This window comes from Anneissia japonica, unplaced genomic scaffold (assembly GCF_011630105.1).
Source record: "Anneissia japonica isolate Jap-2015-1 unplaced genomic scaffold, ASM1163010v1 scaffold287957_len1322810_cov207, whole genome shotgun sequence".
Taxonomy (NCBI): domain Eukaryota; kingdom Metazoa; phylum Echinodermata; class Crinoidea; order Comatulida; family Comatulidae; genus Anneissia; species Anneissia japonica.
This window is the reverse complement of record NW_022683022.1, coordinates 519,673-534,309: the sequence shown is the minus strand read 5'-3', so window position 1 is coordinate 534,309 and position 14,637 is coordinate 519,673. Positions and strand designations below refer to the sequence as shown.

Here is a 14,637-nt window from a genome sequence, read left to right as displayed (position 1 = left end):
TGACTTCAGCCACCACCAAAATAAATAATAAAATCTCCAGATGTCTATATAACATTACTGTAATTATATTCATCCTAACCACTATATTCTTCTTATAATATCCTTGGTACTAATTCCAATGTTAAGTTTAAAAAAAGAACTCCAATACTGCGAACTTAATACAATTTTATTCACCTTTATTAAAACCATATCAACGTTGACAACAGAAATATAATGGCTAAGCCATTAAGCTTTTGGATAACAGGGGCCCTAAGTCTCCCGGAAATATGAAAGGCTTCCCACACACCCGTGAGCAACCACAAATCTGGAAAATGACCCAATCTCCTGCAAATTCACAATATTTGCATGTTTCATCACACTGTATTTTCAATTGTTTACCGGTACCAGAAGTCTGTGCCAATGTGTATCATCATGAACAGCAAAATATAATTACTAAAAGTGTTAATTCAATTCATTGCTGGATGTGGGTTCTTGCAAATTGGGACCCCTGTCAACATAAATTATAGAATAGACCTTTTGAATTGCCACATACTAAATAAAATATATATGAAAGTCCTGGTTTCTGTGTTGAATTGATTTTACAAATTTACCGGTGCTATATAAATTATGATTCTATATATATATATTTAAAAAAAACAAAAAAAAAAACATGCAACATTTTCAATAATTTTTAATCAAACTTTCAGGTAAATTCAGATCAAATCCAAATTTTAAGGATAGGAAAGCTTATCAAAACGATCATCAAATAGGACCAGTACATAAGAAAGGCAGTTCGGCGCATCAGAAACATGGTCAGAATTTTGGTTCAGATCCCAAGTGAATGCAGTTACATACCACTAATTGTTTACAATTTTTAAAAATTGTTAAATATAATAAGCATCAGTTAAAACATTCATTTAATTTTTGTGAGCTATACATTAAAAAAAGTTAATAAAATTAATATTAAACTTTCATCTATACTTTTTTTTTTGCATATGTTTCAAAGTGACCTTGCAAATATTCATCTTGCTAAATACACATTTTCTTTGATTTATAATTTTGCTACTTTATTCATTAAAAGCCTGTCCCCTCCCTTTACACAACTCTCATCACCCCTCCCTATCACAAAACCCTGGTCACACCTCTCATCACACAACCCTGATCACCTCTCCTGTCACACAACCCTGATCACCTCTCATCTCACAACCCTGATCACCTCTCCTGTCACACAACCCTGATCACCCCCTCATGTTGCAGGTGCTTCATGCTTATTGGCATCAATTTGTTTTTGTAATGTAATCAATTGTTTAAGGAAGCCATCGTTGGGACAGACCTCTCTCCTGGACCGGATTGTTCGCAAAGCATTCTGTAACGTGTAATCGCAGTGTAACATCAAGTAAGCTGCAACTGCCGTCGGAGACCTGCTGAATCCCTCAACACAATGTACAAGAATTTTCCCTGAAAAATAGAAGAAAAAATAACAAAGGTTCATAAAAATACGGATAAGATGCAAAAAGTATATATTAAAAAAATATATATAAAATATTAAAAAAAATTAAAAATATATAACAACAAATGATATATAAATAGGGGCTTATATGGTTAGACAAGTATAGCCTTGATTACAGTAGATTATCTCATTTTATGGCCCTTCAAATACAACTATTATCACAGGTCAGAAGTAGGGGAAATAGTAAAGTGAGGGGCAGTCAGAAAAATAAGGCAATATCAGGCAATTTTGAGCTACTACTATTATATTTTTTCTTCTGTAAATTTCTAAATGGAGGGTGTCAGGGGAAGGGGATTAGAATATTTCTGAAAGATGCACCCCAAGGCTCCCTCCCCAAAAGATTTATATTAGTTTGATCAACTTTAGGTAAATAATATGATTGGATGTACTGTACAGATGAAATATACTACAGGCACTGATACAGAGTGTTGGTGGATGGGGGTCTTAATTGGCAGACAGTCTGTGTCAACACTAACAGATGTTTATTATTTTTATAATTATCTTTTGATTCATTCACAGGGGTCCCAAGTCTTCTCACAACTTGCAGGAGTCTCCCTCAAAATAATCCATCTCCGCAAATTCATAATATTTGCATGTTTTTACTGCTTTATTATCAATTTGCTCATGGAAGTCAGTGCCAATGGGTATCACTATGTGCTGCAAAATAAAATTAAATGTGTTAAGATGTTAAAGAAAGCTCATTAACCAGATCCGAGTGACGAATTTAAGGGGGTGGGGAGAGCCAGCCCAGGGCCCCCAAACATTTCAAAGTTATTCTTTTTAAATGGGGTAGAAAAGAAAATTAAATTAAAATTTAAGTCTGGCAGGGCTATTTGCAGCCATCTAGAGTAGGTGCCCTAATTATGAATTTTCCTGCCTCAGCACCGACCATGGTTGGGCTGAGGTGCTGCAGACCCTCTCTGCACCACCCCCCCCCCCCCCCCCTCCACCTTAGCTACGCCGCCACAGATATCTCCCGGAAATGTCTTCTTCTAACTTGGGAGCTCTGCATTCATTCCTCTTAAGTCACAACTAAAGGTGGGAGAGGGGGATTAATATTGAAAAATGAGACTCTGAATGCAATAGACCAAAACCCTACCTCCTGAGTCTATGGCAGTTTTTATAAAGGAAGCTGATTCTTCAAGCATTGGAAGAATGTTGAAAGTCTGAACATCAGTTGCCCTTATCCCGTGGTACACTAAATGTCTACCATCATCTTCACTCTGGTAAACAATATGTCAAGAAAAAATGAAATATGTTTACAAGAGAGTTAAATTTTGTCCACACTATCTCACAAAAAACAGTTGTATGCCCATATATAGTCATGATGTGCCTATATGCCTATATATGGTCACGATGTTATTCTGATCATATTTAGGCATTTCACATGTTTTTGTAAAATAAAATTTGATAGTTTGCCATCCTTGCGTGTCTCTCAATCAACCGATTAGCAAATGTACCATGTATCATAACCTTTGAACTGGAGTTATATTTATAATACAATAAGCAAATTCACATCTACACATCATTAAAAAAAAATTCAGGCAAAAATATTGATTATTTTATTTATAATTAAAATACATTTCATATGAATGATAATTCATGATTGAAAACACAAACGACAGGACTTCGGTAGCCTCAATAAAATAGATTATATGGTAGTGCTGCAGGAGGAAGGTGCATATTTTTTGTATTCTTATAAAAGCCAATTATTTGATGGTGGGGGAAACAGTGCATTACTGTACATCAGAGGAAACCTCATTTCACAGGCCATCCAGACACAACATTAGGAGAGTTTAAAAAACTGTTCATAAAAGTATGCCTTTTCTCCATGCAAAACACTATATATTTTAACGTTCTACACAATAAAAATATTTCCCTATGAATTTTCCCCATTAACATCATCATCATTTAAATGTCTTTTAAATTCATTTTCTAAAAATCTAAAAGGCAGTTTAATGTTTTTTTTTCTTTTTATGGTAGGCTTTACCTTGTAGTATTCAGCACAGGTGTCTACTTTTCCAAAGCCTTTTCCCTCAGCCATATTCAAGATGTGTGTTATTCCAATCTTCTTCAAGAAAGAAATACTCAGTGCTGTCCCCCTATACAGTGAAACAATGATAAGTACTGTATACGGATTTTGATTTACAATTTTGAGATCGTGGTTGGTAATTTGCTTCCATCCAAAAAGTAAAACTCCTCCTTTGGGACACCACTATTCAGGGGACACCTCTATTAAGGGGACACTTTTCAGTGAAACGAGGGGCGATATATCTTGTTAATCTAAGAATTATGGAACACAAAATGTCTAGGCCTGACTAGTACTACTAAGCCTATTAAAATTAGAGGATGGCCTATACAGTAGGCCTAGGCCCAATTGAGCGTCGATCTGCCATCTTCCTTGCTTGGGTAAAAAAGGTACAAATAAATAGGCTACTCTACAAACCTTTCGCCTACAAATATGTTTGGATACACTTCGTCATATGCACGACATGGCATAAAAATCACACCCGTTGAGTTAAAAATCGTATATAAATCATCAAGTAATGCATCATCCGTAGCACTAGCCATGGTGCTTTGCCCTTGATTAGCTATAAATCTATCTAACTATATAAGGCTAGGCTATTACCTAGGTTCGGTACCTTCCACTTTATCTAGCTTGCAACAATGTAATACTTCCGTGTGAAAGTGGATGAGACCATTATATAAGAGGTTTACTGTTTTATTTCTACTGTTTCGAACAGTCTTGTACATTATTATTATTATTAATGATATTAATTTTGTATTATTATTTATTATTATTATTATTATTATTATTATTATTATTATTATTATTATTATTATTATTATTATTATTATTATTATTATTATTATTATTATTTATTATTATTATTATTATTATTATTATTATTATTACTATTATTATTATTATTATTATTATTATTATTAATATTTTATTATTATTATTATTATTATTATTATTATTATTATTATTATTATTATTATTATTATTATTATTGTAACACACATAGTTGAGTCCACCCCAATGTCTACTCCCTAATGAGGTGATTGGCATGGCTGAGGGCCGGGCGCTTGCCATGGTTGCCATTTGGCTTTTTGACGGCCAGATTCCTCAAATTTGGCCGTATAAAAATTTGCCTGGCCGAAACTTTTGAAAAGTCACGGCCAAACTATATTTGGCCGATTTTTTTGAAAAGTTTACATTTTTTTTCAATATAGGCCTAATAACGTAGACTTGTTTTGGATGTTGTTTTGTTAGCGAATTCGCATAAATACGAAGATGGCAGTCAAAGGGTTAAATTCTATATTTGATTCTATAATGTACCTTTGTACTTGCACTAAACACTTAATCTGTGTTCCCCCTTTAGCCGATTTGACGTAAGAGAGTTTATTTAAAAGATAACAGTTACTTTAATAATTTAAATTGTTCGGATGAAATATGAAGTTTATGAAGACAGTTCAATGCAAGTTTGTACCATATATTGTGTGTCTTTGTATATGTTCCATCCTAGTGGAGGTTCTATTTCTTTTGAATTTCTTTTGAATATAAATTAATACTGTACTTTAATTAATTTATTATTGCCCACTTGAATTGTATAGGCCTAGGTGCTGCAGTGTTCTTTATGTAGAGCGCCATATATAAATGCTCGATGTGATCATTCGGGTCCGATTTCAAGCAATTTGTTGCAGAGACTTCTTCGAAGTTACTCTGGAGTTAGGTTGCATATGAGAATGACGAAGATAATTCTGATAGCAACATTGATTTATTGCTTTAAGTACTGCGACAATAACATTCAGAGGCGAATTTAGAAAGTTTAGAAAAGTATTTATTAAAGTTTTCATAGGTTTGTTTTAACGCCAGTTTGTGTTAACTATACGATTTGGACACTCTAGATAATGGTCTATATTGTATTCCTTGTACCCGGAAAACATATATTTAGACATTTTCTTTGTGCTTCCAGCTTGTCTGGCTGCAAAGTCATGATAAAATATAAAAATGGCGGCCATTTTGGACGCCATCTTGGATTTTGCGGAAAGCTCCAGTAGGATTTTTCAGGACTTTTAGTATGTTATTCTACTCATAATTTTGAACCTATTGAAGAATTTAGCTTGTTATGAGAAATGTCCATGGAGGTCTGCCTATCGACCTATGCTCTTGGACTTAAAAGGATGATTCTTGTCATAGTGCTTTTTGTTTACTCCAATTTATCTGTAATTGGAGGCCTACTTGTCTTAAGTAATAAAATGAATGTCTTATTGAATATCGACTTTCTCGATCTTTAAATGCAGGTTAAATTATTTTGAAGCTTTTGAATTAAGCATAATTTTTGTCAATTTCATTCTAATTATCGTCATAAGTTTATCTAGATAACAATACGCTCCGCTCTCGAATAAGCCAAGTACCGCTCGCTCACGAATAATACCACATTAAAGCCTCCAAAATGCTGTTAGCGCTGCATTATCGGTAATAGACGTAGGCCTCATTGCATAAAACAAACGTGTCCCATTAGCGCACGATACATAATACTATGACCTGTGATACTAGTACCAGGCCTATCTAGGAGTGACAATACTAGGCCTATGTGGTGCGAGTGCGTTGAGATAATTCTCTCCTCGATGTTCAGACTGTTCGTAGGCCTACTTTGAAAAATTTCAATGTAAGTAGGCCTGTTTAGCATTGGCGTTAATGCTAGGTCTTTGATTCTTTTCTATTCTTTATCTTCTCTTTCCTTTTATTATTATTATTATTATTATTATTATTATTATTATTATTATTATTATTATTATTATTATTATTATTATTATTATTATTATTATTATTGTTGTTGTTGTTGTTGTTGTTGTTGTTGTTGTTGTCGTTGTTGCAGCTGCTGCTGTTGCTGTGCTTGTAGTAGTAGTCGGCCATTTATAGTTGTACAGTATGAAACCACATCCCTAGTATTATTGTTACACTATTTTCCGAATGTTTTTTCAGCTATTAAATGACTAGAAAAAAAAAATCTGTCGTTTCAGTGATTTTGCGGACTATAACACGGTCGGATGTACTGTTGCACGCTTCTGAACTCGTCATCTGTCGTTCAGTGAGGTAAATTTAGGCTTTAATAAAAGGATACTAGCTATTTTACGAGATGGAAATTGTAGAAGTCGTCTCGATGATGTTCGTTACGGTACTTTCTATGTTTTGTATGATGTTAAACTTTGTTATTGTCTTGTCATCGCGTTGAATACACGTTTTCGAAACTCCTACTATGCTTACTTGCTGAACTTAGCGATAGCTGATTGTATGAAGTTCTGTGTATTTCTGATTGGAATTCTCTGCATCTTGTTTGAATTGAAACCTACATCAGGAAGTATAGTATGCGATATTATGGGCATTACATTGTGTGTATGTTTATTAGTTGTGATACAAGCCTTGACGATACTCTCTTATGTTCGATATTGTAAAATAGTTAAGAATACGAACTGGTCATTGATTAAAAAAACGTTTTAGTATAATTTGGATTTGGGTGTCATCAGCGCTTTTATCATTATGTCCTTATGGATTCGGTGGTTATTACTTTAATCACGTATATCAGGCATGTTTCTTTGACATCCAAAGTAACATTCGATATCTTTTCTTAACCGTGATTATTCCTTACATCGTTGCATCGTTTTTAGAAATAAGTTGGTGTAATATAAGTATATTTCGCAAGGTTCGCCAAAGCAGAGTACATGCTCAGCTAACACTATCGGAAGTTGCAGTCAAGAAAGAAAAAAGAATTACTCGCACAATCTTTCTTATTATTGTTTTATATGCCTTTTGTTGGGTTCCTGTGATAACGATACGTATTATTAACTCATTTAAACCTCAACCTGATGTTGTAATACGATCCAGTTACTACATTACTGTATTTAGCTCGGTGGGAAATCCTTTCTTATATGGTTATACCAACAAAAATATTAGAAATTTGTGTATTAAATACGTACACTGTCTGTTTGAACCTGAACGCAATTGAAAAGTTTTGAATTTACAATGAATGTAAATTATAAGTCATCAGCTTGAGAAGGCATAGTATCTTAATCAATTTAGTTTCATAACGTTGAGATGTTACGATTAAAGCACAAACGTTTTAAGGCCTATAATGTGGCGTATCGAGGGAAGGGCGCCCCCCCCCCCAGGGGCCCCAAAAAATCACGGTCAAGTAGTTAAAAATCACCTAAAATTGATCATCGAGCGCCTCCCCCCCCCCATTTCAAGACTTCTAGATACGCCACTGCCTGTATTACACAAATTGCCGTGATTCAAACTTGCGACCTAGCCTTATGTATAAATCTTGTTACAATTGAGATAAACCGTCTTGTGATAATGTTATTATAAAATATATAAATCTATTTTTAATGTTAAGGAAGAGGAATCTGTGAGTGTGACAAGTATTAACTAGTGTTGACCATTGCTTACTGGTTTATCGTCCACATTATCAAAAATATTGTGTGTACTACTACTTCTTCTACTTATTATTATTATTATTATTATTATTATTATTATTATTATTATTATTATTATTATTATTATTATTAAGATTCTTGGCAATACTCTCCTTTACATTTTAAGTGAGGTTTTTAAAAGAGATGGTTTATTTCTAGTTAGGCCATCTATTTATATTCTCGAATGTTTTATGTATTATTGTAATGTATGTGCTGCCAGGAGAGCCCCGGCCCCGTGACAGTATTTTTCTTCAATCCGGTCAGTCAGCCATACGTTTTATTTATTGTTTTCACTGGTGAAAGACATGATAGGCCTATATGATTATGTTCGCTATCGTAAAATAGTTAAGAATACGTCATTGAATAAAAGACGTTTTAGTATAATTTTTGACCTAAGTATATATCGAAATATTGGTTTTCAATAAAGTGTTCATAAATTCCATATATACAATATTTGTTTACATTATGTTATGTTGATTATTTGTTTACTTGTTTTTTTTATCCTAAAGTCCACACTATAGAATTTTATGTGACAAAAATGTGATATACTCATATTTGTTTGTAATATGACATCATCATGCGCATGGGCACATCATACAAATTTGTCACATAATTCGATTGTGTTAACGGAGCTTTATAATAGAGTTAGGCAAAAATAGTTTCGTGTGAGAGAGGAATGGACATGAATGACTCTTTAATATTCAACCACAATCACCTGATAAAGACCCAATTAAAACAAAAACTTATTTATGATGTAAATTCATCGTCATTCACATTTACATAACATTTAACAACGTTACATTATTGATACATAAATATTTATATTTATATGCCTATCTATATATTTTTGATCCGATTAAAAAACCAAACTTATTAATGGTGTAAATTCATCGTCATTCACATTTACATAGCATTTAACAACGTTACATTATTGATATATAAATATTTATATTTATATGCCTATCTATATATTTTTGATCCGATCAAATTATCTTTATAACACTGTTGGATGATCAAAGAATGGCACATGGCTCATCAGTGCAATAAGCTGGTGGGACGACATCAAGAAAAAGTTTTTAGTTGTAAAAGTATAAAGTGGCAAACCATGTCTGGGGGCGCATCTAAGGAAAGAGATAAAAATATATACCTGGAAATTCGTGGAATCTCTGATCCTGTTATAATCGCCTTGTGTTAGGCCGACGTGAATTGGCCGATATTTCAAACCCTGTGTAGTGGTGGTTTAGGGTTAGCAGGCTTGTACGCTGGGTTGTGAATAGGGGGTTCTTTTTCCAGGAAATACCACACTTGACTGAAAGGTGGGGGGGGGGGGCGCCTGTAGCCCCGCCGGGGTTCAGGGGAGAGCCCCAGTGTCCAGAGGACGGTTTTTTTACGATTAAAATTACCACAAAATACAACTTTGATACTACAGAGTCTATCAACACATGAATAATTACCACAATAAATCCTCCAAGATATTATTAGCGCCGCGATGTTATTGGATCATCGGTAATAGACCTAGGCCTATAAATGCAGAACTTGAAAAATACGTGTCTCATTGGCGCACGATACATACTACAGTACTACCTAGGCATAGGCGTGACAAATTTGTGAGGTGCGTTGAGATAATTCTGTACTTGATATTCTGACGTTTGGTAGGCCTACGTTGAAAAAAATCAATGTAAGTATGTTTAGCATTGTTATAACGATAGGTTTTGATTATGTTCTCTTTTTCTTTTCTCCTATTCCTACTTCTAGTATCCTTCTATTTTTTTTTTCATTTCCTTTCTCCATTCTTATTTATATCTCCGTTTTCTTCTTATTCTTCTCCTTCTTTCTCTCTTTTTTCGTCTCGTAGGTTAAAAAAAATATTATTATTATTATTATTATTATTAGTGTTATTTTTTATTACCTTATTATCTGCAATGCTGCTTTAACGGTTTTCTCACATTTTGGTGTTTGTTTTGCTTTTTACGATTTCTCTTATTCCTTAAATTAGGGTGGGCATAAAAATTGGTCGGAGGGCCAAAGTGAAACTTTGATGTTTCCAGTGAGCTTCCAAAAACATCTTGAAGCACTGCTTTTACACCACTTATTCTCAGTTTTAATATTACTTTTTACATATGATCAGGGTGTTTGCCTTAAATTTTGTACGTCAATTTTTGTATTTTTATTGTCATTTTACTGCCTTTTTGATATTTTACCTTTGTAAATCCACGCATTTCATCTTGTTGCTGCTATGGCCTCTCTTTTTATGCATATTGAAGATTGAATAAATAACCTCAAAATAATAAATATTTTTCAATATACTGTATATATTATTTTATTCTTAATATTATTATTGTTGATATTGTTATGTTAATAATAATATTGATAAAAATATAAATAATAATAATTATTGTTATTATTACTATAGGCCATATTATTATTATTATTGTTGTTGTTGTTGTTGTTGTTGTCGTCGTCGTTGTTGTAGCTGCTGATGTTGCTTGTATATTGATAAAAATATAAATAATAATAATTATTGTTATTATTACTATAGGCCATATTATTATTATTATTATTATTATTATTATTATTATTATTATTATTGTTGTTGTTGTTGTTGTTGTCGTCGTCGTTGTTGCAGCTGCTGCTGTTGCTGTTGCTTGTAGTAGTAGTCCGCCATTTATAGTTGTACAGTATGAAACCACATCCCTAGTATTATTGTTACACTATTTCCCGAATGTTTTTTCAGCCATTAAATGACTAGAAAATAAAATCTATCATTTCAGTGATTTTGCGGACAATACACACCCGGACTTGTATTATTGCACGTTTGTAGAACTCGTTATATGTCGTTCAGTGAGGTATAATTTAATAGAAGGTTAGGTGATACCGTACTTTACAGATGGAAGATACAGAAGTCGTCACAATGATGTTGGTTGCGTTTCTTTCTATTTTTTTTATGACGTTAAACATTGCTGTTGTTCTTGTTATCGCGTTGAATAAACGTTTTCGAAACTCCCACTATGCTTACTTGCTGAACTTAGCGATAGCTGATTGTATGAAGTTCTGTGTATTACTGTTTGGGTCTCTGTGCATCTTATTTGACATTAAACCTACATCAGAAAGTATAATATGTGATTTTGTGGGCATTGCATTCTGTGTGTGTTCAGTAGTGTTGATACAAACCTTGGTGGTACTCTCTTACGTTCGCTATCGTAAAATAGTAAAGAATACGGACTGGTCATTGATTAAAAGACGTGTTAGTATAATTTGGATTTGGCTGTCATCATCGCTTTTATCATTATGTCCTTATGGATTCGGTGGTTATTACTTCAATCACGTATATCAGGCATGTTTCTTTGACAGCAAAAGTAACATTCGATATATTTCCTTTACCGTGCTTTTTCCTTACATCGTTGCATCGTTTTCAGTAATAAGTTGGTGTAATATAAGTATAGTTCGCAAGGTTCGCCGAAGCAGAGTAAATGCTCAGCTAACACTATCTGAAGTCGCAGTCAAAAAAGAACAAAAACTTACTCGCACAATCTTTTTTATTATTGTTTTATATGCCTTTAGTTGGGTTCCACTTATAACTATACATATTGTTAACGCATTTAAACCTCAACCTGATGTTGTAATACGATTTGGTTATTACTTCACTGTATGTAGCTCTGTTGGAAATCCTTTCTTATATGGTTATACTAACAAAAAGATTAGAAATTTGTGTATTAAATACCTATACTGTCTGAATTCGAACACACTTGAAAATGTTTTGAATTTATAATGAATTGATAATGATCTTGTGAAAACAACGAGAATATCAACTATGCAAAAGGCATCTACAAAGCCATGTAAACTCTTAATAGGCGTAGGCCTATTGATCGATATTTTAATTAGAATAATTAGGAAAATGTGTTGTATAACGTGTAATGCTGTAGTTAACAAATCATCCTATTATAAAATAAATGTCTACAACATGTTTTCGACAAAATGTAACTGATTTTCATTAATATATATATATATATATATATATTAATATACATATATATATATATATATATGTATAGGCCTATATATAGGCCTATATATATATAGTATTAGCCTATATATATATAAAACACGTGAAAAGAAATTCTAAATCGTCTTGCGATGATTCAAGAGAAATCTTCGAAATGCGAAAACAAATTGCCCCAATCAGGATTCTACTCGGAACCTGTTACTTTCTGTGGAATATGCAGACTCCTAAGCCTACTGCTGGGCCATTGAGGCTTTCTTTAGGATTTGAAAATCCGATGGGAGGCAATTCATTTCGCACTCTACGATATGCCAAATACAACACTAGTATTTGATAGTATTTGAAGCACACATGTTAAACAGAGATCAATGTGATACGTCCTCTTCTTCAGATGTTGCTTGTATGGTTGAAGAAGTAATCCGCCATTTATAGTTGTACAGTATGAAACCACATCCCTAGTATTTTACACTATTTTCCGAATGTTCAGCCATGAAATAACTAGAAAAAAAATAATCTGTCGTTTCAGTGATTTTGCGAACTATAACACGGCCGGATGTATTATTGCACGCTTCTGAACTCGTCATCTGTCGTTCAGTGAAGTAAATTTAGGCTTTAATAAAATGTTTGGTGATACTAGCTATTTTACGAGATGGAAATTGTAGAAGTCGTCTCGATGATGTTCGTTACGGTACTTTCTATATTTTGTATGATGTTAAACTTTGTTATTGTTCTTGTCATCGCGTTGAATAAACGTTTTCGAAACTCCTACTATGCTTACTTGTTGAACTTAGCGATAGCTGATTGTATGAAGTTCTGTGTATTTCTGATTGGAATTCTCTGCATCTTGTTTGAATTGAAACCTACATCAGGAAGTATAGTATGCGATATTATGGGCATTACATTCTGTGCGTGTTCACTTGTTGTGATACAAGCATTGGCGATACTCTCTTATGTTCGCTATCGTAAAATAGTTAAGAATACGGACTGGTCATTGAATAAAAAACGTTTTAGTATAATTTGGATTTGGCTGTCATCAGCGCTTTTCTCATTATGTCCTTACGGATTCGGTGGTTATTACTTCAATCACGTATATCAGGCATGTTTCTATGACATCAAAAGTAACATTCGATATATTTCCTTTACCGTGCTTTTTCCTTACATCGTTGCATCGATTTTAGTAATAAGTTGGTGTAATATAAGTATAGCTCGCAAGGTTCGCCAAAGCAGAGTAAATGTTCAGCTAACACTATCTGAAGTCGTAGTCAAGAAAGAACAAATACTTACTCGCACAATCTTTCTTATTATTGTTTTATATGCCTTTTGTTGGGTTCCTGTGGTAATAATAGGTATTACTAACTCATTTAAACCTCAACATGATATTGTAATACGATTCAGTTACTACTTAGCTGTAGGTAGCTCTGTGGGAAATCCTTTCTTTTATGGTTATACCAACAAAAAGATTAGAAATTTGTGTATTAAATACGTATACTGTCTGTTTGAACCTGAACGCAATTGAAATATTTACAATGAATTGTAAATTATAAGTCGTCAGCTTGAGAAGGCATAATATCTTAATAAATTTAGTTGCATAACGTTGAGGTGTTATGATTAAAGCACAAACGTTTTATATAATAATGTAATCATGCTTTCACGAATGTAGGCCTGTATACAGTGGCGTATCTAGTGAAGGGCGCACTCCCTTACCTAAGATTATATTGACACTGGTTTCAAATCACGGTCAAGTAGTTTAAAATCACCTTATTTTGCGAATTAGCGCCCCTCAACTGATCATCGCCCCCCCCCCCCCCTTTTCATTTCAAGACTTCTAGATACTCCACTGCCTGTATACACAAATGACGGGATTCAAACTTGCGACCTAGCCTCATGTATATATAGATCTTGTTATAATAGAGATAAACCGTCTTGTGATAATGCTATTAAAATATATGAATCTATTTTGAATGTTAAGGAAGAGGAATCTGTGTGCGAACAAAATGTAGATACAATTTTGATTATAGTCATGAAAGTACTGAACTCTCTCCTCATTCGCATCAGTATAAATATAATGATGATAATGATAATAGTGGCAACGACAACTTTTATTATAATTGTAATAATTATGATCATGACGATGATAATAGTGATTATTGTAATGATGATGATAATAATAAACAATTTAAAAAAAAATATTTTAACAGTGGCCATAATAGTGTATAGCTTTAATTTTAAGGATATCGATTTTGTAAACTGATTCTATAAACTTATTTATATAGCACCACAATAATATAACAAAAACAATGTTTGCTATAACATCGCATTGTCGTGGATATTTTTCCAAGAACTTCAGTTTCTTTCCATGTGAAATAAGTTGAATACAATTTTAACAACGTTTTAAGCTGTCTCTTATACACATCTTGTTTGAACCTGAACGCAATTGAAAAGTTTTGAATTTACAATGAATGTAAATTATAAGTCATCAGCTTGAGAAGGCATAGTATCTTAATCAATTTAGTTTCATAACGTTGAGATGTTACGATTAAAGCACAAACGTTTTAAGGCCTATAATGTGGCGTATCGAGGGAAGGGCGCACACCCCCCCAGGGGCCCCAAAAAATCACGGTCAAGTAGTTAAAAATCACCTAAAATTGATCATCGAGCGCCC

At 33.3% G+C, this 14,637-nt stretch overlaps 1 protein-coding gene across 1 annotated transcript; it reads right to left on the bottom strand.

Moving 5' to 3' along the window:
• Nucleotides 1-155: 155 nt before the first annotated feature.
• On the bottom strand, nt 156-4,146 carry LOC117119658 (dual specificity protein phosphatase 3-like). Its single transcript, XM_033264524.1, has 4 exons — nt 3,936-4,146; nt 3,480-3,591; nt 2,589-2,712; nt 156-1,437 (listed from the first exon to the last, which is right to left on the bottom strand). Exons 1-4 carry the CDS (start codon nt 4,058-4,060, stop codon nt 1,226-1,228), a joined length of 573 nt encoding a protein of 190 aa, XP_033120415.1. The 5' UTR covers nt 4,061-4,146; the 3' UTR covers nt 156-1,225.
• Nucleotides 4,147-14,637: the final 10,491 nt, after the last annotated feature.

Bases quoted from the DNA above. Each gene is read 5' to 3' on its own strand.
- LOC117119658 (XM_033264524.1), bottom strand. From the start codon at position 4,060: ATGGCTAGTGCTACGGATGATGCATTACTTGATGATTTATATACGATT. The intron at 3,592-3,935 runs GTTTGTAGAGTA...TTCACTGTATAG, and splicing joins AACATATTTGTAGGCGAAAG to GGGGACAGCACTGAGTATTT. The intron at 1,438-2,588 runs GTAGGGTTTTGG...TCTATTTTTCAG, and splicing joins AACTGCCATAGACTCAGGAG to GGAAAATTCTTGTACATTGT.